This window comes from Prionailurus viverrinus, chromosome F1 (assembly GCF_022837055.1).
Source record: "Prionailurus viverrinus isolate Anna chromosome F1, UM_Priviv_1.0, whole genome shotgun sequence".
In the NCBI taxonomy this organism is placed as follows: Eukaryota; Metazoa; Chordata; class Mammalia; order Carnivora; family Felidae; genus Prionailurus; species Prionailurus viverrinus.
In genome coordinates this window covers 66829580-66852989 of record NC_062577.1, presented here as the reverse complement: position 1 = coordinate 66852989, position 23410 = coordinate 66829580, and the positions used below count along the sequence as shown (strand labels likewise).

The following is a 23410-nucleotide window of genomic DNA, read 5'->3' as shown; positions in this document are numbered from 1 at the left end:
GTGACGTGAGGGTTCCTCACTGAAGAAGGCATCTCCTCGTCCCTGGCAAGACTGATGGCATTTCCTAAGCCCCTGCTTCCCGCCTGTGCAGCTCTTTTAGGGCCCTGGAAGAGCACCTACCACGCTTGGCACAGGATGGGGAAGGGTCGGTCCTGTGGCTTGAAGCTTCCAGAATTTAGAGATAGTGCTTCTCTCATCGGCCACTGTTCTCCACTCCCAGGAATTTGCATAAAGCCTCACAGAAGTTACTTCCTCCGCTGACACTCCTGCCCTCCGGGGAAGGACCTAAGGCATTTGTTTTGTTGGCTAATTCCCTTTGGTAATTATTGTTTCCGGAATTTATTTCATCATACAGGAAAGGGAGAATTCCGAGGCGGCCCGTCTCCCTGTTGCCCACAGGCCGGGAGCGCCTCAGTCCTCGCCCCTGTCTTCCTGGCGCCGTCCCCAGGCTGGGACCCTGGCTGGAAGAGTAGGAACCGGGGCTAGAGCAGCTGAAGCGGCCTAGGACCACCGCCAGGGCGCCCAGGGCGATGAGAGGGCCAACACCAACTACCAGGGAGAGGGCCGTCCTGTAGAAGCCGAGAGGGAAAGGAGGCAGGGATGAGCTCAAGGCCCCCGGAGAATGGAGCCTTTGTGTGGGGTACAAATGAGGGACAAGGGGGCGATTGTGTGGGAGGGCCGGAAGTGCCACACGGACTGGCACCACCACGGCCAGCGCCAGACTCACCCCTCTCTTGCTCTCGGAGCTCCCGGGGCCCCAGGGGACCGGCGCCAGACCTGGTCCCGGAAAGCCGGCCACCCCAGAGGCTGCAAAGGGATGGAGAAACAGAAAGGAGGATGCGCAGTCGGGGGAAAAGAAAAGGTATCCCCCACCGCTGTCCCAGATCCAGGAAACAAGACGCAGAAGGAAAAAGACAGAAGCAGCTTTTACTATATTTACATCCAACAAAACTTTGCAAGGAACGACCCTTATTGCACGGTCCGGGCCCTGGGCGGGAAGGACTGGACTGGACGGGGCTTTAGTTCTTCCTGAGGGGGGTCTGGGGCTCCTCTAGATGGCCCCTGCCTCTTCCGCAGCTACAAGCCACTGAACCATGCTGCCCCGTGTCCCTTCTCTTTCTCACCATCCCTAAGAGCCTCCTAAGCAAGGGGCTATGGCTCCAAAATAAATAACTTAAAATACAAACACTAAGGTAGGAAGGTGTAACGGAGAGCCTCGGGCTACTTCGGCAATTCTGGGGAAGAAGAACCATCACTGGTGGGATGACATCCCTCCCTCCCATTCAGGGCAAAGGCTCAGTAGCTCTGTATTTTTCCAGTTGTTTTTTAAAACAAAAACTTGCAACGTGACCAGGGCGGTGCAGATCTGTGGGTGCCCTGGAGGAGAGTTCCTGGTACAATTTGGGGACGAGCAGAACTGTGCCAACTCCCCTACGCCACCCCCACCTCCTATAACATCAGCGTGAGCACACTGGGCAGGCCGCAGATAGGGGACTGTGACTTTTGGTCACAGCGGGTCCCGCTTCCTGCTGCCCATGCACTCGGTGCCTATGGCTGGGCCTGCCTCCCAGGCCGTCCCCAACTCCTGTATGGAAGGAGTAAGGAAGCAGGTTATCTCTGGAACCCTTTCTCCCTCACCTCCCCACCCCAGGTGGGAGACGAAAGCTTAAGGGTCCCTAGCATTCCAGAAGTGCTCCGAAACATTTCCGGCAATCGATGGCCTTCGCAGTGGGCATCTGTGCCCGCCGCTGCCTCAGCTCCTCCTTGCCCATGCTGCTGGCCAACTTGTTAAAGGCAGACTTGTACCTCTTGTCGAAGGTCACTAGGGAAGAGGGTGGAGGTGAGTCAACAGATCAGGATTCCAAGCGCCCCCCCCCCCGCCCCCCGCCACACCTGGCCCCAGATCCTTCACCTCCTCAGTCCCCTGCCTGCTCCCTCACCTATGTCCATGTGGTCCTTGCCCAGAGCGGCCATTGTCAGGAATAAGATCTCACGGTAGATGCCCCTGCAATGGAGGCAGAGGGGACGAGTGAGAGAAAACGACTGCGGAGCCCAGGATAGGAGGCCAGGGACCTCCCGGGTGGGAGCACCATACCTCTGCAGATGCAGGCCTGTGGGAGGCGGCCCCAGAGTTTCCAGCAGGAGCCCCACGGCTTTGTGTACTTCGCTGAGACCAACATAGCGCAACACCGACTCTAGCAGGTCCATGCTAAGGGGTGCGGGCACGGGGCCTGGCCATACCACCCGCTGCGGGATCTGGCCTGTGCGAAACGAAGGAAGGCAGCCAGGGTCACCGAGCCCGCGGGGTGTGGAAGCCACCCCTTCCCAGCCTAAGCCAAATACCAGACTCACTGTGGACCCTCCAGAGCACATAGAGAGGTGGGCAGCTACCGGGGTCAGGGGTCAGGACATCCCACAGCAGCCGCACCTGCACAGACGCCGGGTCAGGTGTCAGCCAGGGAGACGGGGCCTGCAGGGGCCAAGATGAAGGGGGCGGGTTCAGGAGGTGGCGGGCAGAGGACGAGACCTGGACCAGCGGTGTTCCGGGATGCGGTCAGAGAGAAGAGGGAAGGAACGCTCATCCCCCACGAGAGCGCGGGCTCTCTGAGAGCACACTCTCTGCTCTGCAGCCGCCGCGTCACTACTGCCTACACGCTGCCCGGGACCTAATGGGTGCCCAGTACGTATGTGGTGGGATGAACAGACAAATGTCAAGGAGGCATTGTGACAGGCGCTGGGCGGTACACGAGATGTCTGACAGCCCCGGGCACTGGATGCTTGTGCCATTCTACAGATGAGAGAATCGAGGCTGAGTAGCGGCGTGAAAAGGCCAGGGGTCAAAGCAGGTGCCACCTCCGAAGCCCAAGGGGCAGAGCTGGGAGGTGAGGGAAGGAGCGCTCAGGAAGCAGGGGCAGGGGGCACTGACCTGGGGGGGTGGGGGCCCATCACAGGAGGCCAGCACCAGGCAGGGCAGAATACTGGGCAGCCGCAGCCGCTGGAAATACCACAGAAGGTTCCAGAAGATGATGGGGTGGGCAGCCGGCAGCTCAGGCAATGCCAGCACCTCACTGCCCTCGTTCTCCACCAGCGACTCCAGCTCCTTCCGCAGCACCAGAGGGCTCAGATACGCCCAGGCCCCAGCCTCCACCCGCCGGGAGGTGCCCTGTCAGGCGCAAAGAGGGAAGGTGGTTCAGGGAGGATCGCGGCCCGATCCTCAGTGCCGGGTTCCCGCTGGGCCACCGCGTCCAGCAGCTTCTGAGATGCCCCATGCCCTCAATGCCCATCGCACCCTACCACCCCTGGTGCCCCCTGCTGGGCGACACACGCAGACCCAATTCCTCGCCAGCCCTTACCCCCGTGTGCCCATTGCAGAGCTGGGGCTCATCCAGGGCGAGGCACAGCCTGCGGTCACTGAGCACAGGGCCTGGGCCCCCGGGGACAGGAGCGTCTCTGCTGCCACCGGCAGGGGCAGGCTTGGGGCTGGGGGCCCTGTGGAGGGATAAGAGGGGTCAGCCCTTGGGCCTCCACTCCCCTCCCCCCATCCCTCCCGGAGCACCCACCCTGGTTCGGGCACCTGGGTCTGGAATCCAGGGTCTGGACGCTGAGCAGGGGCACGAAGGGGCAGGCGCAGAAAGGGCAGACGGTGTTGAGGTTGGAGTCATCAGGTGCCCAGCCAGCCATGATTTCCTCGTCGTATACCAGCGAGTCACAGGCCCGGCACAGGGAGCAGCTGGACAGCAGGATCTGCAGGGAGAGGACCCCGCCAGGCTCGGGAAGCGTCCTCTCACCTCCCCTGCCCCCGCCTTTGATGGAGGGATGCGGGCCATCCTCACTTCCAGGGAGGGCGGCTGCAAGGACCCAGGGGCGTCACTGAGGCGCTCTGAGGACCGGCGAAGGCTCAGGCTACTGAGAGAAGACTCGGAGAGGTCCCACTCGCTGCCCAGAGAGGCTGAGCTCTGCCATCACAGGAGAAAGCCCCCTTAGGGCCTCCCCGGGGCCGGCTCCGCACTGGCAGCCCCCCTGGGCCCCCGGGTGCCGCCACAGCTGCACCCTCCCCTCGCGGGCTACCTCAGAGGCAGTGGATCCAGGGCGCTCGCGGGGGCGCAGGAGGCTGTCCATGGGGCTGCGGCGGGCTGGGGGAGGTGGGTCAGGGGGCAGCTCGGGCGGGGGGCCGCGCGAGGCAGGGGGGCGGCGGGAAGGGGTGAGCAGCTGTTGCAGGCGGGTGCCCAGCCCTCGTCTGGGGGTGCGGGCCTCGTCCTGACGCCCACCAGCCTTGGGCGTCCGCCCACTCAGCCCTTCCGGGGCCTCAGTGGACTGGGTGCTCAGGGCAGAGCCCGAGTCCTCCGGGCTGCCCCCAGGCGCCGGCTCCTCCCCGGTCAAGCTCAGGTCGGAGAGGCTTCCGTCTCGCCAGGGCACAGGGGACCTCCGGGGCTCCAGGACCCCCAAGGCCTCGATCACTGCGGGGCAGAGAAAAGTCGGGAAACACGGCCCCTGGCTGACCGGACTCTGGCGCCACAACCCCACCCCACCCCCAGCTGACGGAGTCCCAGACGAGGTCCTCTAGCTTCCACGGCGCCCCCCACAGAGAACCCCTCTCTTCCTGGCAAGTGCTTAGGAAAGCCGACTGGGGGTCAGACAAGGGTACTCACTGTGGGCCACGCCGGCCTCCACGGTGGGCTGGGCCCCGCGGGCACTGCCCAGGCTGCCGCTTTTCACCAGGCGCCCTGTGGGTGAAGCTGGGTCCCGAAAGCTTCGACCAGCCCAAGTGGTCTGGCGCTGAAGCGGGCGGGTAGGGGAGTGACGCTCCAGACGAGGCTCTGCAAAAGACGGGGACGAGGCCAAGAGGCAGCCACCTAGAGACCAGCCCTCTACTCCGACACAGGGCTCCCCGCGTGGACCGGGGTCGCAGGGACCCTCCCGGGCAGAACGTCCTCCCCTTTTTACCGGCCAAGCGCAGCCCACCCAGAGTGCCCAGAACACCCAGTGCCCACCACGAGGCCAGCCTTGGCCCCCCACGCTTCTCTGCTGGAGCCTGGCTGCTGTCCCCAAGCCTGTCACGGCCCCCACCCACCTGTCTGGGCACCGCCTGCCTCTGGCGCTGCCGCCTGCTGCTGCCGCCGCCGCCGTTCCCTCAGGGGCTGGCGGAACTGAGCGGCCCCCAGGACAACGTTCCGGAGCTTGGCCCAGCGCAGGCGTCCGCCCGGCGTACCAGACAGCCACTTGCTTTCCAGCACAGCCTGCCAAGCACAGCGCCCATCAAGATGGCCTACTTCCACGCCCCGACGATGGCCTGACGGCCACTGCCTGTTTCAGGGACGCCACCCGGGACCCAGGGGCCACCTTCCCCTGCAGACGTCCCGCCTGGGTGGGTCCTGCCCACGGCTCGGCCAGGAGCGAGAGCCCAGATGAGGGAATCAGCAGCAGCTGCCGCTGAGGAGTCTGGAGGAAGCCAGAAACGGCGCAGACAGTTTGCACCCAGGCTCTGCTGCTTATCGAGTATATGGCTTCGAAGAAATCTTTTCACTTTCTCAGCCGTTAGCTTCATCGTGTAAAAAGCAGGAGGCAGCTTAGGGTCACGCTTAAGGGCCTGAGTGCAGGAAACATCCCCGTGCCCCCGTGTTCACACCCAGCCCCCCAAACCTCCTCCCGGGGCGTGGGGCACTGCACGAGGTACCAGCCCTCTGCACCCTCACTGCCCGCCTGGGACGATGGGGTTGTGCTGAGCTCAAACACGGGCACCGTGCGGCGGGCCTGGAGCAGCTCCCGGCTCACCGGCTGACCCCACGGCTACCGGCGGGTCACAGCGGTACCTGCCCGGCCGCCTCATCGGGGCTCTGGCGAGTGAGAAAGCGGCCAAGTAGGAGGAAGCCCCGTGTGGGCGCTAAGGAGCTCCGGGCACGGGGGAGGACACGGTGGGCACGGGGCGGGTCCCCGAGGGGGCGTCAGGGAGCAGCACCCTCCCCGCGGCACACCGGCCACCGCCCGCCCTCCCCACCCTGGCCGGATTCGGCACCTTGTTGTAGTAGCCGTAGGTGATGGTGTTGGGCACGACGCCGGCCCTCCGCATCTCCAGCATGACTCGCACCGACAGCACGGGCTGCCCGTAGTGGGAGCACAGCTGCATCAGCACCCTGTAACACACCTGGGCCGGGAGGCGCGCAGGATGAGGGTCCCTCCCAGCCCGCCCCCCCCGCCCCCCCCTCCCCCCCCCCGCCCCCCCCTCCCCCCCCCGCCCCCGTCCCCAGCAGGGACCTTCTTGCAGCCTCCCCACGTCCCACAGACCCCACCGGTCCCCGGGGGCACCCAGGGTCTCCGCCCTTCCTGCTGACACGCAGGGTCGGTCCCCACGGCCGTGCCCTGAACGCGCCCACTCAGGGAACGTTCGGAACACCTGCCCGGCTCCCCACGGCTGCGCGGTTGGCCCCGCGGCGGGGCGCGGAGGCCCACCTCGTCCGGCAGCACCACCTTGCGGCTCTCCATCTGGCGCAGCACGTGGTAGGCCGTGTGCAGAGCCTGCACGCGGGAGGGCGCCGACCGCACGTAGGCGGGCAGACACAGGAACCACAGCCCGTAGCAGTGCCCCAGCAGACACCGGGCCCACAGCTCGGGCACGGCCGCCGACTTCTGCGCCATCCGCTGGGCCACCTTCATCTCCTGGATGGGGCGGGGACGCCTGGGTGAGGACAGCGCCAGGCCAAAACAGGTCTTAAGGTGGGGGGGGGGCAGGAGCACCCCCCTCCCTGAGCAAGGGTCTGCGCTCCGAGGAGGCGGGAGGGGTGCCGCACTCAGGCTTCCGCCCTGCAGCCCCGGGCAGACAGGCCGGCCCTCCGGCAGGTGCCCCGGGAGAGGCAATAAGCCCCTGGCTTCCCAGACTGGCCGGGACAGAGCGACCGTGATGACAGGAACGGTAACGGCAGCTAACGTCTCACGTGCTTTTCGCGTGCAAGCGCACGGACACCGGCTAATAATAGCGGAGGCGCCAGTCCATCCATTTCACAGATGAGGAGATGGCCGGAGTCAGGGGCATCTGGGGCCCATGTCCCAGTTACCTGTTTGGTACGGCGGGGGGCAGGGCTGCTGGGGGCACTGCGGGTCGGGCCCGGCACGGGCAGAGCCCCGGGCTGCTCCTGAGGAGACTCAAACAGCTCGGCCCGGAGCTCTGGGAAGCCGTCGTAGCTGGAGGGGCAGAGGGAGGCCACATCAGGAGCAGCGGACACGAAGCCAGCCCGCGGGGCTTGGAATAAGAGGCCCTCACCAGTACTGGGGGGCGGATTCACTGCCCTCTGGTGCTGGGGGCTCCTCGGGAGGGGTGATAAAGACGGTGAGCTCGCTCCCTGACAGCTCCTCCAGCTCCACCAAGGGCGTCGGCTCAGGCTTGTCCTGCTCTGGGTGCACCTGAAGCAGGAGGTGAGAGAGCGAGGTCACGACAGTGGGCACGGGCCAGGGTGTCCAGGACCCGGCCTCTCCCTGAAGGGCACAGCAAGTGCCCACGAAGGGCACTTCCCAGGCCCCGGAGGTGCAGCAGGTGGGGCGGACGGTGGCGGGGGGGGGGGGGGGGGGGGGGCAACGGAATCAGAACCGGAGGGAGGTGCAGCGGGCTGGGGGGGGGGGGGGTGGAGTCAGAACCAGAGAGAGGTGTGCAACCGAAGCAGCCACACGTGGGGCACGGACGGCATTCCCAGCACCGACAGGGCGTCGAGCGGCTGCGGTGGCTCGAGGGAAGGACGGCGCCCAGTACCTTGTCCACGCACGAGTCAAAGAACTCCAAGGCGGCGTGCCGGGCGGAGCCGAAGGAGCACTCCTCGATGAACTGCGAGAACATCTGTGTGCGCAGCAGCTGGCAGTACAGCTTGTGGCTGGAGCGCTCCCGGGACTTGAGGAAGCCTGGGGGGGCGGGGGGGAGCGTGGGGCAGGCGGGGTCACGGGTCACGTACCGGCCACAGCCTTCCCGAGCCCCCTCGGCACCCCCTGCCTGAGACCGGGGGTGGGGGGATGTCCGCGAGGGCGGGGCGGGGCGTCTCTGTGCCCGGGACTCCCTCCAAGCCCAGGAGAGCGCAGGGCCCGGACCTGTGCCCACTGAGACGTTTGCCGAGTGAAGGAACGAGCAAGCAAGCGGCTCCGGGACCCCCGGCCCCCGGCCAGCCCTCCCGAGACGCCCCGACTACCCTGCAAAAAGAAGAGGTTGTCGACATCTCGAGCGCCCTCGGAGGGGGCCTGGGTGAGGGGGCGCAGGAAGTCCCGGTAGCCCTTGAGCAGACACGCCATGAAGCGGAGAAAGGCTCCCTGGACTTCGCGCTCCAGCCGAGCCCGGCGGCCACACACGGCCTCGTAGTCCGTCAGCAGGAACTCCAAGGACGCCTCTTCCTCGGGGCCAGTGTACGCTGGGGACCAGGGCAGCCCGAGTCAGGCCAGCCTCGACCCCCGCTCTTGCCGAGCCAACGCCAGCTCCCAGCACGCCCGTCAGGTGGCAGTTTCCAGCCTCCCCGGGAACGAGTTCGCCCCCACCCCGGCGTTCGGAACATGGGTATCCTCCGCCTGGCCTCTCGCCGACTTCCACCAGGTGAGATCCCAACTTCTGACCTCGAGGAAGGCCTAGCTCCCTACAGGCCTCCCTACCCGTGGGCTTAGCCCCCCGCCCCCACAGGGTTCTCACTCTGGTCCAGCTGCTGGTAGAGGTGTGTCAGCGTAGCCAGCAGAACCTTGTAGGGTCTGCGGGGCAGGGTCCGAGGGGAGAGGGGCTTCTTCTCCTCAGTCCTGTGAGATAAGCAGCAGGAAGGAGGCGCGGTAGGGCCCGTGTCCCGCCTCCCCCACTGTCGGTCCCCGGCTCTTGGTGAGCAGGGGCGTGGCACACACCAGCCCGGGGTTGGGGGAGGGGGGGGGAGGCCCGGCCCTCTTACTGGAACAGCGTGTTGGTGTCGAGATCCACGCAGATGACGTCAGCAGGTGGGTCATGTAGATCGAAGTAGCTGGAGTGGATGCCCACGATGAAGGGCACGGGGGCGTTCAGCACGTCCGCCAGCGCCAGCGGGCACAGCGGAATGTAGGGGCACTGCCAGTGTAGCGGGAAGATCATCTGCAGCACCAGGCAGTGAGGGCCACTGAGGCGGGGGCGGGGACAGCAGAGGGGGTGCAGCGGGGGTTGGGGGGACTCTGGAGAACAGCCCCCCCGACCGAAGCTGTACAGGTCGTGCCCAAGGAGAAGGCCGAGGACCCTCTGGGAGGAAGGAGCGGGCAGCAGAGTCTGGGGAAGGTGGGCCGGGCAGGACGGGCACTCACCGACACCAGGGCCTCGCAGACGCTGGTGAGCAGGTCCGGCCGCAGCGAGTGCACCAGCAGCTTGTGCTCCGTGAGCACGGCCAGCAGCAGGGTGACGGCCAGCTCCGGGCCTAGGCTCTGCAGCAGCTGCAAGAAGCTGGCACCACTGCAGGCAGCGCAAGGGGGGGGGTCACCAGGAGACCCCGGAGAGGCCTCCCGACACACTATGCACAGACGCCCCCAGGGGCCCGGCCTCCAGACCTCGAGAGCCGGGCGCTCCTGCCTGGCGCCTACGTGTCCTTGGTCGCCACAGCACCCGCCCGCCCCGCCCCCCCCAACCCGGGCACGTACCTGAGGGGCAGAGGTGAGGACACGGGCTGGCAGAGAAGCAGGTTGTCATAGGGAGACATCTGGGGGCAGAAGGGCCGCAGGTCAGAATGACGGAGGCCGGCCGGACCACCTCCCTCCGCCCCTCCTCACCTCCCCGCCCCCAACACCCCCCAGGACCCACCTGTACCAGGATGCGAGGTCTCTGCGGGGAGGGGAAGGGGACGTTGTGAATGAAGTGAGAGATGTGCCTGGGGAAGAGAGGGATGCACGTGTCCTTCACCTGTCCCCCAGAACCTCGGGCCTCCCAGAGCTCCACCCGGAGGCCCTCGCCTGCCGTCAGAGACCCTGCTGCACAGAGAGGTCACGCAGGCGCTGTCAGGACCTAACTAGCAAGCGTGGGCTGGAGCTCAGGCCCCACTCACCCCTCAGCCCGTGGCGTTTCCCTGCCCCCACTCCTCTGCCCACCGCAACCTCTCCCATCTCTCCTGGGCTCCCCAGCCCTCCCTCATCACCCCTTCCCAGCGTCACGGTGCCCATGCTCACGCTTCCAAGGGCAGGCGGTGGGGGCCCGAGACGGAGTAGCGGTAGAGGAAGGTGAGGAAGGCTCGGAAGGCCGGGAAGGCAGGCCAGCGGGACAGCACAGCAATGGCGCGGCGGCTGCGCACGGCCCGGCCCCCCAGCGCCCGGCCACGCTCCACCGCACTCAAGAGGCCCAGGGCCCGTGCTTGCCGCTCCGACAGCCTGGCCCTCGGGAACGCCTCGTAGAACTGCAGGGCAGCCCCGTACACCTGGCAGGGGGGCAGAGAGGCCGTCAGGCGGGCTCTGCACAGCCTGGACCCCGGGGCCCACCCCGCACACCCACCTTGTCTCCAGCTGCACCCGTGAGCACGAAGGTGGAAAAGACGGGCACGGGGTACTTGGTCTGGGCAGGCCAGCACTCGACAGTGGCCCCCATGGGCAGGCAGAAGACGGGCACCGACTCGGGCAGCGGGAAGGCCTCGTTGTCCTCCTCCGGGTAGCGGCCCAGCAGCTCTGCGGCCCCGGCGGAGTGGGGAGCACCAGGAGGAGGGCCGATCAGACTCCAGGGTGTAGGAACCAGGGGATGCGAGAGAAGCGCCCGGTGGCAGAGGGGAGGGGGGTTCTGGACACGCAGGTGGTGCCGGCCGAGAGGCGCCAGGGCAGAGGGACACGAGACCAGGGGGGCTGGGGGCACAAAGGGGCTACTCACCTGCCTCGTACACCAGTGTGTTGGCCTTGGCCAGGCCCACCTTGTAGCACAGGTGCACCGCTGGACCCCACTGTCCCAGAAGCAACGAGAGACGAGCAGATACGTAGCTGACGACGTTTCCGGGAGCCATTTGCTCTACCACCCCCAAGGAGTCCCCGGAGACGAGAGCCACCCCCCTGGGTCCACCCCCGCCCTAGAGGCCCTAGGCCATCCTTTGTGCCCGGTTTCCGCACCCTCACGCCAACGCCTCGCGGGCCCCACTCACCATGCCAGGGTTGAGGTTGCGGGGCAGCCGGCAGTAGGTGTGAGGGGTGCCCTCGCCCTTGCTGGGCAGCACCAGGCAGAGGTCAGTGATGCCCAGGGCGTGCAGCCCTGCCCCCTCTGCTGCCCGCCGGTAAGTGAGGTAGGTGCGGGGGTGCCCTGGGCCGGGAGGGGCTAGATTGGCCGAGTGGCTGTAGGGCGTCGTGTCTAGCACTTGGAAGCCGGGCTTGGGTCGCTCCTTCCCCTCGTACAGCACCCTGGGCACAGGGCAGAGACCGATGTCAACGGCCCAGGGCAGATCCGCCTAACCGGTCCTACCTCCCAGCCTCGCACCCTCAGCCGTGTCAGAGTGGACCCGGGGGCCCGCTTCTGGCTGGACTCTGGCCCTGGCTCTCTCCCTCTTGGTCAGCAGCAACCCCTCGAGCCCTCCGTGGCCTGCACACTCATTCGTAAATGCGACGGGGAAAAGGCCCCATTTGCTGACTCTGTGCCGCGTCCTACACGTGGGTGACCTCATTTAATCCTGTCAACTGCACCCTGAGGAGGTGTTATTTCCCCCCGTGTTACAGACCGGGAAACAGGACGCGGGGCTGGAAGCTGGGGACCCACCTCCATGGGAGCACTAGGTAAATACACCGGCCCCTCGGCCGCCCAGTCCCCATGCAGGGGGCCACGCACCCCAGCTCCACCAGAGGGGGCTTGTCACGGCCCCTGCGGTAACAGATGACGGGCTGAGTTCCACCCAGGAGCCCGGCGCTGAGTTCCAAGGGGTGGCCCCCAGCAGAGGTCTGGATGCAGGTGTAACCCTGGGGCACCTCCTCGCCCAGGGCCCTGGCAATGACTGCCACATCCGTGATGGGGTCAGCCGGCCGCGGAGGACGCAGGGGCCCGCTGGGCTCGGGAACCCACGGCTCCTCGGGGATGGGTGCTCCGCTCCCCGAAAGCCCGGCTATCACGAAGTAATCCACCAGCCGGGGGGGCCGCTCCTCCGCCATGGCCCCCCCCTCACTCACTGCATCTGGAACAGTCAAGCGCGGGAGAGGTGAAGAAGCGAGGGAGGCGACCCGGGAGGTGACCCCGAGCGCTGCCACCCCTCCCGGCCTTCCAGGGGAGGGTAGGACCGGCGGTGGTCCGCCAACCCCGAGCGCTCCCGCCCGTGACGTCAGCAGGCCCTTAAAGAGACCCGGGCCCTCCCGCGGGGCGGCGCCAGCCCTCTCCCCAAAGCAGCCGAACGCCACTCTGGGCTGGCGGCTGACCTCGGCTCTGACCTCAGACAGCTCCCGAATCCCCTTTAAAGGCCCCACCCGTGCTGGCTCCCGACTGCGGAGATCGCAATCTTTTCTGTAAAGGCCTGCAATGACATCATGCCAACCCGACAGTCTTTTTTAGGGGTTTCTGACCTTCCGACTCTACTGGTAACATCAGGGCCTCACGACCCAGCTAACGTCCTTAAAGAGCGCCCCTCTAGGTTTCCAGGGAAGCCCACAAAACCCAAGTTTTCGTGTCTTTTAAGCAGACTAAAGTACCCTTGCTCCTAAGCTAAGTCCAGCAACCCAACAGCCCTGCGTCCTCCCACCTCCACGATCCTGAAGTTGGGTCCAGAGCCGTCTGCCCTCCTCCGCGGAGCCCAGGGAGGGAGACGGGAGCCCCACGGGCCTGGAGCGACTGTGTTCTCACCTGCCGCCATGGCCCAACCCGAGAGTGGGGGCCCCGGGGGTCCCCGAGCCCCAGGGCGCAGAGCTGGGGCGCAGCTCGGTGGGTGGCTGCAGCGGAGGACTGGAGGCGTGGGGCGCCGCGGAGGGGAAGGGAGGGGACTTCCCGAAACCCGGGAGGGGAAGCTGCGCGGGCGGAAGTCGGCCCGAGGGCGCGCGGCGGGGGGACCGCCAGGGCCGGGCCGGGCCGGGGGCGGTGGGCCCGGCGCGCGGCCCCTCCTCCGCCTTCCCGCAGCGCTCCCCCCCCCCCATGCCCTCGCCGCCCGGCCAGGCCCCGGCCCTGGCCCCACGCGGCCGCCCCGGCCGGGAGCTGCTGCGGGAACCGCGGGGCCGGGGGGGGGCGGGGGCCGGGGGGGACGCCCGCCGCACACCTGCGCGCCCGCCCCTGCCCCGCCGGGCTGCGGGGCGCAGACCGCGGCGCCCTCCCCGCGCTTTCACTTCCCCGCGGCGGAGGAAGCGGAACCAGATGCGCAGCCGGCGCCCGCCCGCCTCCGCCCGCGCCGCCCCGCCCGGTCCGGCCCCTACCTGCCGGCCCGCGGCTCCCGGGCTCCCGGCCCGCGGGCCGGGCGGGGCGGCTCGGAGGCGGGCGGCTGGCGGGCTACCCGGTCCCGGACATGGCGCCGGGCTCGGCTCGCTCCCGCCGGGCGGCGGACGGAGGGACAGGCGGCCGGGGCGCCGCGCCGCACTCGTCCGCGCGCCCCGCTTTCCCTGAGCCCCTCAACCCCCCCCCCCCCCCCAACCCCGCACCCTCGGCCGTGACCCCGCCGCGCCCGCCCGGCGCCTGCAGCGCGACCCCTGGCGGCCGGGAGGGCCCCCTGCACGCAGGCCGCCGGGCCTGGTCACATGTGGCCCAGGAGGCCCCGGCTGGCTGCGCCGACCCTGTGACACCCCTACTTCCAGGTTTAGGGGACACTGCATTCCCTGTTGGCTTCGGCCACAAGCTCTCAGTTCCCTTTTCTGAAAAAGACAAGGGCTTTGGAAAGAGGAAGAGGTGAGGCCGGCATCGTGGGGTGTAGGGAAAGCAGGGGGGCAGGGGAGCCGAAGGGGACGCCACTCCCTTGACTGGTGAGTGCGGAAGAGCATGGAGGGCAGAGGGCAGTCGGAAAGGGGAAGCCTCTCCAGGCGAGTGGCGAGAGACCCGGGAGCATCCCACCGAGGCTGCCCAGGTACGACTGTCTCCTAGGCTCTCCCGGGACCCAGCCTGAGTCCTGCCTGGCATCCACAATTGGTGTGCAAGCCTCCTCGGAGCCAGCTGCCCCTGGGTAAACTTCGGACTGCCATCTCAGCCACCGGCCACCTCCTCACCCGGAACTCACTGCCAGGCCTCAGCACCGCGCCTGGCCAGCCAGGGCCCCCTGTCCCCACGCTCAGCCTAGCCTGGACAGGTGGGGTGGGAGGGCACGGGAGGGGCACATGTGCTGCCCTGGGAGTCCTCATCCAGCCTGGACGCTCAAGTTCAACGCTGGGTACAGATTCTGAGGCTGAGGCCCCTCCACAAACCACAACAGCGCTGAGAAGAGGGCCCCAGGACCCTCTGAACCCCCAGATACATATCCAACAATAGAAACCCCACCAGAGCTTGATATGATTTTTTTATTAACATATAATATATTTAATAAAAAATAATATCCACTCTGGCTCTCTCCTGCATTGCAAGGGGAAGAGTGGGGAGGGGCTGGCACCGCCCACCCCCCAGGCGCAGGGCAAGCCCCGCCTCCGGGGCTCCCCTCCACCCCTGCCTTCCAACAGGCTCTGACCTCCAGACCGAGGATTCAAAGTTACAAGTGCTTTAGGCCCTCCCTCCAGCTCCCCCAGGCCCGCCCCTTGTGCAGACTTCAGGGGCCACCTGGACAAGACCCCTTGCTTTTTTCTCATTCTTGGGATCCCTCGTTCATGGTAGAAAGAGGATCTAGGGGGCAGAGTGGAGTCTCTACTGGCCAGGGGGAAGGAAGGAAAGGACCAGTGACAGGGCAGGGCCAAGAAGACGGACGCTGATGAGGCCCCTCACTGCAGCCGGTCACTGCGGAAAGAGTCCTCCACGGCAGGATCGGGCAGCAGGGCACAGGGGTCGCTCAGCATGTGGAGCCCTTCCAGGCCCAGGGGCTCCATGCGCAGCTCCTCCTCCAGCCCCAGCCCCAGCCCCAGCCCGGCCGCCGCCACCTCGAAGCCAGGCACTCCGGCCAGGGCTGCGGCAATCTCCTTAGAGAAGCCGGGGGAGGAGTCTCCTATGTGGGCAGAAGAGAAGGGTGAGAGCCGGGCCCGGGAAACTCTCCTGAGACTCCTCAGTCTCGTGACGCACCGGCAAACGTGTCCTCTCCTCCTTCCCTGCCCGTCACCACCCACACCGCTCACCTGGAAGAATGATGTTGGGCCCTGAGCCATGGCGGGAACAGTGGGTCAAGTTCTGGTGGTTGAGGGTATGGGGGTCCTGGAGGCCACTCACTGGCCCCTCGCCCCCTAAAAATCCAGGCCCTTCAGAAAAGCCAGGGGGGTCCAGCACCAGGCTGGCCGACGGGCTCTCCATGCTGAACTGCTCTGGCTACGGACACACAGACAGACCCTGAGGAAGCGGGCTTCGGACCAGCGTGTCCCTTCTGCCCCCCTCTGCCCAGAAAAGCACCCACCCCACACCCCCATCCCAAGGAATGAGAGGAGAGGGTGAAGACAGCAAGCAGAGCAGCAGAAGCGAGCACGGGGCCCGGAGCAGGTGTGGGTGCCACACCTGCCGGGACAGAGCACGTGCATGCCGGGAAGAGAGCCAGTCAGGGCAGCAGCCGGCAGAGGGCACGCTGTGCAGGGACAGCTGAGGGCCAGGGGCAGGAGGGGGGGTCAAACGCAGGCGGAGAGAAGCCTCAGACTGGCAGTGCTGGTACCTGGAGGGGGTGATCCCCCGCCCCCACCCCAACCAGCTCTCCCAGTTCAGAGCGCACCGGCCATCCCACACGGGCCTTCCCCTGCTGCTAAGCCGGAGACCTGGGCACTCACGTTCCCCAGGCTGAAGTCACTCGTCAGCCGGTGGTGAGACTGCTGCCCGTGCCCCCCGGAGCTGGGCGGGTACAGTAGCCCACAGTGCGGTGGCCTGCCTGAGGGCTGCATCGGGCAGGCCTGAGAGGACAGCCCTGGCTGCGGCAGAGGCTTTGGGGTGGGCGGCTGGGCGGGCAGAACCAGACTCGGGGGGCTGTACGGGTATGGAGGCAGCCGCTGGTCAGTGGGCAGTCTGCTGGTATCCAGGGGGACACCCTGAAGGCAAGGAGAAAGGGAGAAGCTTAGCCCTCAGTGCGCCCCCAAGAGTGCCTCCACCCTGTTCCTGTTCTGCCCAGGTTCCCCACCCTGTTAGGCTGCAACCATCCTCCACACAAAGCTGACAGTGCCACGGGGCGACCCCGGGGGTTGGGTGCAGATTCCCAACGTGCGTATCGGCCCGGAAGGGAGGGAATGAGTCTGAGCCCAACTTGCTCGGGATTCGCTGCAGAAGTAAGTGGTTCCTAAGCACCGTCAGCAAGCAAGTACTTGCAACCCATCCCACAGGCCAGCACCAGCGGCAGGGGGGCGGGGAGAGGGGCGTGGGTCTCGCTCCAGGCTCTGAGGGAGCAGAGCCCTTGCTGGCCTGGCCTTAGTCTTTCCTCCACGAAAGGGGACCTGCGTCAAGATGGAACACACAACACGCATTCCAGGGAAGGGGGTGGAGGAGGAGGGGCAAGAGAAAAGAAGAGGGGGCATTTCGGCATCGAGGAAGGAGCCCTGAGCTAGGTGCCCAGTCTGGTCCCAACTCCTCCTAACTTGCAGAGTAAGCTTGGACGGTACTTTCCCTCCGGCCCACATCCTCCTCTTGAAAACAAAGAACGGGGGAGCCGAGGCCGTGTGATCTGAGAGCCTCTGCCTCTGGGAAGTGGGTGCGAAACAGCCACAGGAGAGGTGGATGAGACAGGATGGCGACACGAGAACAGACAGACAGCCAGCACGGGAAGAAGGGAGGGAGGGAGGCAAGGCCAGGACCAAGCCGGCACGTCTGGAGCGTGCGCCTGAGCCGGCCTGGCCTAAGCACGTCCCGTCAACCGTTCCCGTGACCCTTACAAAAGCATCCTCGTTCCACAGGTGAGCACGCGAGGCCCACAGACCACGGCAGACCTCCTGACCGCCCGTCCAGGGAGGCGGCTGCTAGCAAGACGTGGGGCCAGGATGTGACCCCGGGGCCGGCACTCTTCAGGAGGGGGGGGGCGAGAGGGGCAGAGGAATGGAGGGGAGGGCGGACACGGGAGCTCAGAAGTGAGGACAGACATCTGGAAAGCCGAAGGGGGGAGGGAGAGCACTCAGCAGGAAGAGAAGAGGAAGGGAGACACAGAGGGAAGGGAGCCACGCATACCTGAGTGATGGAGGACAAGGTGGGTGACACTGTTGGCGAAAACTGTTTGGGCAGCTGCTGTTGGGACCTCCTGGCGTCAGCTGGGCCCGCGGGCAAACTCAGGGGGCTGAGGGGCACACGGCGATGGCGGGGGGAGGTCCCGGGGGTAGAAGCTGGGTAAGGGGGGGCACCCAGGGCAGGAGGCGTGGCAGAGGAGGAGGATGCAGAGGAGAGGGCCGGGGCGCTGAGTGAGGGGTGGCCCAAGGAGGCGGTGGGCAGTGTGTGTCGGGCCAGGGAAGAGGCAGGCAGTGAGGGGTGGCTGTGGGAGCCCTGGAGCTGGGGCTGGGGACTGCTCAGGGAGGCCTGCAGGTTGGGATTGCTCAGGGAGGCCTGCAGGTTGGGATTGCTCAGGGAGGCCTGCAAGGGTGGGTGGCTGAGAGGGGAAGGAAGTCCTGCACAGACAAAAACCAGAGATGCCAACGTTACTGATGGGAGCTGGGCCCCCTTCTGCCCAGAACAGGTAGCAGTGACCAGACTATGGAAGCGGCGAGGCGAGGTCCTCCCTGCTCTGTCCCTGACAGTGAGGCCGGCACGGCCCGCCTGAAGGCTGCCCTCATCACCTTTCTAGAAAAAGCCACATCTGCCGTAAGGGAATCCTGGGGTGGACTGGTGTGTGCGGTCACGGGAGGCCCCCAGGTGCTCAAGTCCCCCACCCCTTCGCCCCTCCAGCCAGGCAGCACTCCAGGGAACACTCACCTGGCACATCATAGCCCGAGCCCGGGCCCAGGCCCAGGCCCCCGCTGATGCCCAGGTGGGTCATCGTGTGGGTCAAATTGGAAGTACTGCTTCCCCCGCTCAGGTGGGGGTAGGCGGTCTCCTCAGGGTCCAGGGGGGTAGGGAGTGGCGGGGGGAAGTGCAGGTTGGTGAGGTCAGGCAGGGAGCCTCCCGTGTTCATGGCGGGCGGGAGGACAGGCACGCTGGCAGGCTGGTCAGGAGACGGAAAGATGCTGTGGGGGGGAAAGGACAGAGAGGGGGACGTGGGGGCCGCGGTCGGGGGGGCAGGGGGCTGGACGCCAGCCTCCCACGTCTCCCCCAGCCCCTCCGCCGGCCTCCCGGAGGTGCCTACTTAATTCCAGGGACTTCGCAGGACCGAGGCCGGGAGGAGGAGGAGGCCAGCTGAGGAGAGAAGGAAGAACACTTAGCAAGGGCCAAGGAGAACCTGGCCCGTGGAAAGAAGAGGGACGTGGGCCACACCGACCTTCTTCGCGTCCCAGGGCTTCAGCAAGTGCTTGTCGTCCAGCAAGTTCTCCTCGGCACCATGGACTTGAAAGAGAAAGACTGGCCGTGAGAGTGGCCGACGGAGCTGGGGACGCGGGAGTCCCGCACCCGGGCCTGTTCGAAGCCCCGACTCTGGCCCAGACACCCCCTGCCATCAGTATCCACACACGGCAAGGAACACGTACCTTTGGAATCCACCTCACCATCCAGAAAACCTGCAAAGGATGCAGAAGAGTTGGCTCCGGGACGCACTTCCCCGCCCGCCGGCTTGAGCCGTGGAAACTACTCCCTGCCCTGCCCGAGGCCTGGGCCGCTCACCTCCGCGGCGACCGGGCAGGATGCTGGGAGGGGCGGGACCTGGATAAGTGTCCTGAGGGCTTGGGTTCATCACGCTGGTGTGAAGGGCAGAGTCAGAACTTGTCCTGTGGGGTGGGGGGAGGCTGAGATGAGCGGGCTTCCCGGCCCCGGGCCCTGCTCCACAGGGGAAAGTGCTTGCTGGGACAGCGTGGAGCGGGGGAGCAGGGCCCAGAAACTGCGGTAGGAGATGCGACCCGAGAAGGCCAGGGCCGTCACCTGTTCAGAGCAGATGGTAGTCGAAACAGCTGCCCCTTCTCTGCAGGGAAATTGCCCCAGGGCATCGTCCTGGGGTGGAAACACAGGGTCACCAGGAGGAAGGCTAGCGATGGACAGGAAAGCAGGCACAGGGCTGGAGACAGCCGTGCAGCCCAGGCGGAGACAGACGGGGCTGGGCGCCCAGGGCCGCGCCTCTTTTCCCGCTCTTCTGCTACCTGTGACCCGTGACCCCTCTCCCGCGATCAAGCTAAGGGATCTGGAAATTGCGAGCTTCTCTCTGCCAGGACAAGCGGAACGGGCGTCGTGGAGGCCAGCGGGACTGTGCGGTGTAGGCACCGAGTAGGATGTGAGCGGGGAGGTCCAGACACCTGAGGGCCAGGACTCCGCCTCGGGCGCCCACTCCGCCTCCTCCCGACACACACCCCGGCCGGCCACGGTCCCCATTGGTCCCGCGCTGGCTGGGCTGGGAGGCTTGGCCGCCCGTGTCAACATGGCCAGGACCGGACTCTGACCCACCTGCTCCGCCCGCCCCCACCCTCCCAGCCCTGCATCAGGAAGACGCGCTGCTGAAAGCCTAGCCCCAACCCAAGCTCCCTCCAGAGACACGTCAGAGTGGACAGGAGATCCGTCTGCCCTAGACACTGACCTCCGCCAGCTGGACTCCGGGGGAGGAGACAAGTAGGCAGGACTATAGGGAGAGCTGTCGACGTGAGCGGCACCAGTTAAGGAGAAGGGAGGAAGGGGCAGTGGGGACAGAGACCAGGTGAGAGAGTAGCGGGGGCAGCACAGGAGGCCGGTTCCAGAAACAAGCACCCCCTCCTCTTCTGCAAGGGGCAACAGCAGGGCCAAAGAAAGGAAGAGAGAAAGGAACCAGGCCCGGAAGAGTTGGAAAAATGAAGGAGAACAAGCAGACAGGGCGTGGGAAACGGGTCTACAAAAGCCTCTGAGACCGAAAGCCAGAAACAGAAAGGCGAGGAAAAAAAAGTGCAGAGGGACCCAAACCCCCCTCTGGCAGGAGACACGTGTCCTGCCTCTGGCGGCAAAGAGCAGGCCGAAGACTGTGCGGGCCAGAGACTGAGGCACGGCCCGGTGGGGGGGGGGGGCTCACCGCCACGGGAGCCAGCGCTGACGCGTGGGCCAGGGGGCGGCCTTTCTGGGAGGCCCGGAGAGGACCCCAGTCCCTTCCCACCACGAGTTCTCCAGGAACCCCGCCCCACCGCCCTCCGGGAAGGATATGTGGCGGGGGTGGCGGCGGAGCGGGGACACCATCCTTCGGGGGTCTCGCTGCACCCGCTCCACCAGCCCGTGGTGCCGAGTGCTCCGAGACGAATCCAGAGGCGAGTGGAGGGGGCTCTGCCAAAACACACAGATAAGTCAAAGGGGCAGCTGCCCGGGCGCCCGTGCCCTCCCCCCCCACCCCCCAGGGCTGGCGCCCACTCACCTGGAACTCGGCCAGGCCGCAGCCTATCTGGTTAACGTTGGGCAGAGACCCGCCGTAATGGGAGCTCCTCGTGTACGCCAGTCGCAACTTTTGGGCCTGTAACTGAGACACGGAGGACAGATGGCAACGTCAGGGAGGACCCTGACCACTGTCCCTGTGGGCCACCCTCGCCACCTGTGTGCCACCACTGCCAGCGCACCCCGGAGGGCCACCCGAAGAAAAGGCCGTGCTGGGGGACAGGTCCGCTGAGACCTGGTGCAGAAACTGCCCTGGCTCTTCTGCAGGCCACTCTCGTCACCACCACCGACGGCGGGCATCCCCCTGCCAGGCGGGGCCTGCCATTCTGCTTGCGGCCCGTCCCAGCTGGCAGCGGTCTAAACAGAGTCCCTGAGGGGTTGCCAGGAGCCCCCAGGCTAGTCACGTGGATTGACTCCGGGGAAGGGTGCCTATGAGGCACCTCCACTCTCCCCTCCAGATGCGTCTAGGACTAATTGGCACGTGAGGGGCAGGCCACGGTGGATGCCACGGAGCCATTATCGCCGGCCTGTCCCCATCCCACTCCGGAGGGCAGAGGCTTCTAGGCTCAGGAAAGCCACACAGACAGCCTGCACCACCAGAACTAGAATATCCAGGAAATGATGGCTCTCCGAGCTGGAGAAACAGTGCCAAAACCAAGAAGCCATCCTCTGTTTAAGTTCTCCCCCCACCCCAAGATTTTAAAGTAATCTCTACACCCAATGCGGGGGGGGCTCAGACTCACAACCCTGAAATCAAGAGTCGCACGCTCCACAGCTGAGCCAGCCAGGTGCCCCCTTCTGACTAGTTCTAAAGGCTCTGGATTGCCAGGGGAACCTTGAGAATGGGGGTGAGGAATGCCCCAGTTCAGCCTGGGCCAGAGCCGTCTCCCTGACCTGACCCCCACCCTGCGGAGACGCACCTGGAGGCACAACCCTCGGGCTGGCGTGGTGTTTGCCTGTCTACACGTCTCAAGCCCGTCTGAGAGAGGTGAGCATCGACTTCTGAGACTCAGACGCTGCTGCTAACCAAAACCCGGGCCCAGGGCGACTGGCGAGCTTCCGGGGGTCATGTACTGTTGTGCACAGGCCAAGGTCAAAAGTGACTTTCTGTTCCAAGAGGTCGGCCCACTGAGCTTAGCGGACACGATGTGAACATTTGGGCCACTCGAATTGCTATTATTGTGTGTGATAACCCAGCCTCTCAGTAGCATAGGCCCCTGTAGTTGTGTCTGCCTCTGAGGAGCCCTCTCTGCTGGCCAGATAACCAGCTAAGCCCCAGATGTCTTATCTTTGGCTTTTGGTTCTTGGGTCCCCAAGCCCTGGCCTTGTATGCCCACTAGACATGTATGCGCAGCCCAGGGGCTGGGTGGGTAGAGGCGGCGTTCTGACAAACCAAAGCACTACAAAGACAGAAATCTCAGCTTTGAACTTCTCACGGCCTTTCTGTTTGCACACACAGATGCTCAAGTCCCCCCACACCTGTGCTGGAGTCACAGTCCAGACAGAGGACAGCATCTCAAGCGGTGCCTCTCGCCCACCTTCTTGCCTCCTAAAGGAGAGCAGTCCAAAGTTAGATCAGGAACCTCATGGCACTTGGAGGGGTGTGTGTGCACAGGCACACACGATTTGCCTCCCCACCTAACTCTCTCTGCTCTGACCCCCCACAAACTAGAACACACGGTCTCTGGAAACTCAGAGGAAAAAAAACACAAGAAAGACTAACAGTTTAGGGTTGGACACACGCAAGCGTACAACCAGAGTCATGGTCACAGACACGACCACAGTCAGCCCAGCAGAAAGAGCTTTCAAATATGGTATTTATGTTCCACTATGTCCCCTGAGGTTCCTTCCAGCTCCCTGCCACGAGGGATCAGTGCAACACGCTCACCTGCTGTTTGGAGACTAACGTGTCCCTAAACAAGGGCTGCTTCCCAGCTGGGCCAACTCCCACCCTCACTCCCTCTGACATCCAGCCCTGGGAAGCAAGAAGCCAAGGCCAGAGGGGCTTCAAAGGCAACTCGGCCAGGATGCTTTCTTTCTGGAACTACTTAGAAAAGAATATTCCCAAACATAGAAGACCCTGCCAGACACCTCATAACCGACCCATTAAGCAGTCATCTTCCTAGAAAGCTCAGCAAACCTGACCTATAGCCAACTGGTTACCCGCTTTGGAGCCTCAAAGTCTCCACCTCCCCTCCACGGCGGCCAGAGCAAAACATCAAGCACAGTCTGTGCGCAATGGTCCTCACCTACATTCACGTCAGGAAACCACAAGAAATATTTGAAAAAGGAAGCAAAGGGAAGGGACGCAGGAGGGGACTTCCTGCCCCACTAGACCCGGCGCTGCGACTCAAACCACTCAAGGGGCCCTTTCCCGGAGGTTCGAAAGTGCCGAGCGCGGCACAACTGGGCAGAGGGAACCGACTGGAGGACATCACCAACTCGGAGGCGCCAGGCTGGGCCCGGCGGACCATGCCCCCCGGCCCGGCCCCGCCTCGCCTCGCCTCGGGGATGCTGGCAGCAGCGTCCCCGGGGACTCAATCGGGGATGCGCTCTCTGCACGCGGCCCCCGCTCGCTCCCAACCCCAGGCTCCCGCGAGCCCCGGCCTCCCCCGCAAGCCCGTCTTCCGGCCCCTCGGCCCTCCGCCCGCGCCTCCCGGACGGCGGCGGCCCCGCTCCGCCTCCCTCGCGCTGGCGCCCGCCCCCGCCCCGCCTCCCGGCTCCCCGCTCCGCGGCTGCTCGTTCCGCTCCCGCTGCCCGGGCGGCCCCTCACCCGGGTGGAGCCGATGTCCATCATCACCTCCTCGAAGGCCGCCGTCTCTTCGGCCTGACGCTGCTTCTGCAGCGCGATCTTCTCACTAAACTTGCGCGGATTGGAAGCTGCGGCCGTGGCCGAGCCGGGCCCGTTCGCTCCCGCCGTCGCCATCTTCCCCGCGCGTCCCTCCCCGCCACCCTCCCGGACCAGCCCCGGCC

General features: G+C 65.8%; 3 protein-coding genes across 13 annotated transcripts; 1 reads left to right on the top strand and 2 right to left on the bottom strand.

Moving 5' to 3' along the window:
* Positions 1-907: 907 nt before the first annotated feature.
* On the bottom strand, positions 908-13435 carry DENND4B (DENN domain containing 4B). 7 transcript variants are annotated; one of them, XM_047841465.1, is made up of 28 exons: positions 13312-13435; positions 11753-12092; positions 11079-11331; positions 10814-10883; positions 10448-10617; positions 10129-10373; positions 9767-9833; positions 9607-9665; positions 9277-9421; positions 8898-9073; positions 8654-8754; positions 8068-8381; positions 7739-7884; positions 7256-7395; positions 7050-7176; positions 6448-6673; positions 6014-6142; positions 5072-5237; positions 4650-4817; positions 4069-4457; positions 3834-3956; positions 3575-3744; positions 3354-3489; positions 2927-3163; positions 2353-2470; positions 2096-2261; positions 1941-2005; positions 908-1822 (listed from the first exon to the last, which is right to left on the bottom strand). In XM_047841465.1, exons 2-28 carry the CDS (start codon positions 12067-12069, stop codon positions 1677-1679), a joined length of 4569 nt encoding a protein of 1522 aa, XP_047697421.1. In that variant the 5' UTR covers positions 12070-12092; positions 13312-13435; the 3' UTR covers positions 908-1676. The 7 variants fall into 7 exon arrangements, with proteins under 7 accessions (XP_047697421.1, XP_047697419.1, XP_047697420.1 ...); XM_047841463.1 differs by lacking the exon at positions 13312-13435 and adding an exon at positions 12343-13025; XM_047841464.1 differs by lacking the exon at positions 13312-13435 and adding an exon at positions 12651-13025.
* On the top strand, positions 13386-14418 carry LOC125155801 (sterile alpha motif domain-containing protein 1-like). Of its 2 annotated transcripts, none has more exons than XM_047841489.1 (2): positions 13386-13777; positions 13970-14418. In XM_047841489.1, the coding sequence occupies exons 1-2, from the start codon at positions 13401-13403 to the stop codon at positions 13989-13991; spliced, it is 399 nt and encodes a 132-aa protein (XP_047697445.1). In that variant the 5' UTR covers positions 13386-13400; the 3' UTR covers positions 13992-14418. The 2 variants fall into 2 exon arrangements, with proteins under 2 accessions (XP_047697445.1, XP_047697444.1); XM_047841488.1 differs by having other exon boundaries at positions 13953-14418.
* Positions 14366-23410, bottom strand: CRTC2 (CREB regulated transcription coactivator 2). Of its 4 annotated transcripts, XM_047841467.1 has the most exons (15): positions 22601-23004; positions 21917-21986; positions 20421-20522; positions 20216-20332; positions 19626-19687; positions 18980-19048; positions 18725-18828; positions 18592-18621; positions 18387-18451; positions 18255-18304; positions 17885-18135; positions 17150-17580; positions 15772-16026; positions 15139-15325; positions 14366-15011 (listed from the first exon to the last, which is right to left on the bottom strand). In XM_047841467.1, exons 1-15 carry the CDS (start codon positions 22654-22656, stop codon positions 14791-14793), a joined length of 2070 nt encoding a protein of 689 aa, XP_047697423.1. In that variant the 5' UTR covers positions 22657-23004; the 3' UTR covers positions 14366-14790. The 4 variants fall into 4 exon arrangements, with proteins under 4 accessions (XP_047697423.1, XP_047697422.1, XP_047697425.1 ...); XM_047841466.1 differs by lacking the exons at positions 21917-21986; positions 22601-23004 and adding an exon at positions 23211-23409; XM_047841469.1 differs by lacking the exons at positions 21917-21986; positions 22601-23004 and adding an exon at positions 21358-21890.

What these genes read in the sequence shown, in the direction of transcription:
- LOC125155801 (XM_047841488.1), top strand. Translation starts at nt 13,401, where the DNA reads ATGGCGCCGGGCTCGGCTCGCTCCCGCCGGGCGGCGGACGGAGGGACA. An exon ending in GGCTTTGGAAAGAGGAAGAG is followed by an intron (nt 13,778 to 13,952) that starts GTGAGGCCGGCA and finishes GAGGCTGCCCAG; the next exon opens with GTACGACTGTCTCCTAGGCT.
- DENND4B (XM_047841459.1), bottom strand. An exon ending in CACACTGGTGTACGAGGCAG is followed by an intron (nt 10,618 to 10,813) that starts GTGAGTAGCCCC and finishes CCGGGGCCGCAG; the next exon opens with AGCTGCTGGGCCGCTACCCG. An exon ending in TGTGCTCTGGAGGGTCCACA is followed by an intron (nt 2,262 to 2,352) that starts GTGAGTCTGGTA and finishes CGTTTCGCACAG; the next exon opens with GCCAGATCCCGCAGCGGGTG.
- CRTC2 (XM_047841466.1), bottom strand. Translation starts at nt 23,363, where the DNA reads ATGGCGACGGCGGGAGCGAACGGGCCCGGCTCGGCCACGGCCGCAGCT. An exon ending in CCGGAGTCCAGCTGGCGGAG is followed by an intron (nt 19,049 to 19,625) that starts GTCAGTGTCTAG and finishes TTTCCACCCCAG; the next exon opens with GACGATGCCCTGGGGCAATT. An exon ending in CTACCATCTGCTCTGAACAG is followed by an intron (nt 18,829 to 18,979) that starts GTGACGGCCCTG and finishes CCCACCCCACAG; the next exon opens with GACAAGTTCTGACTCTGCCC.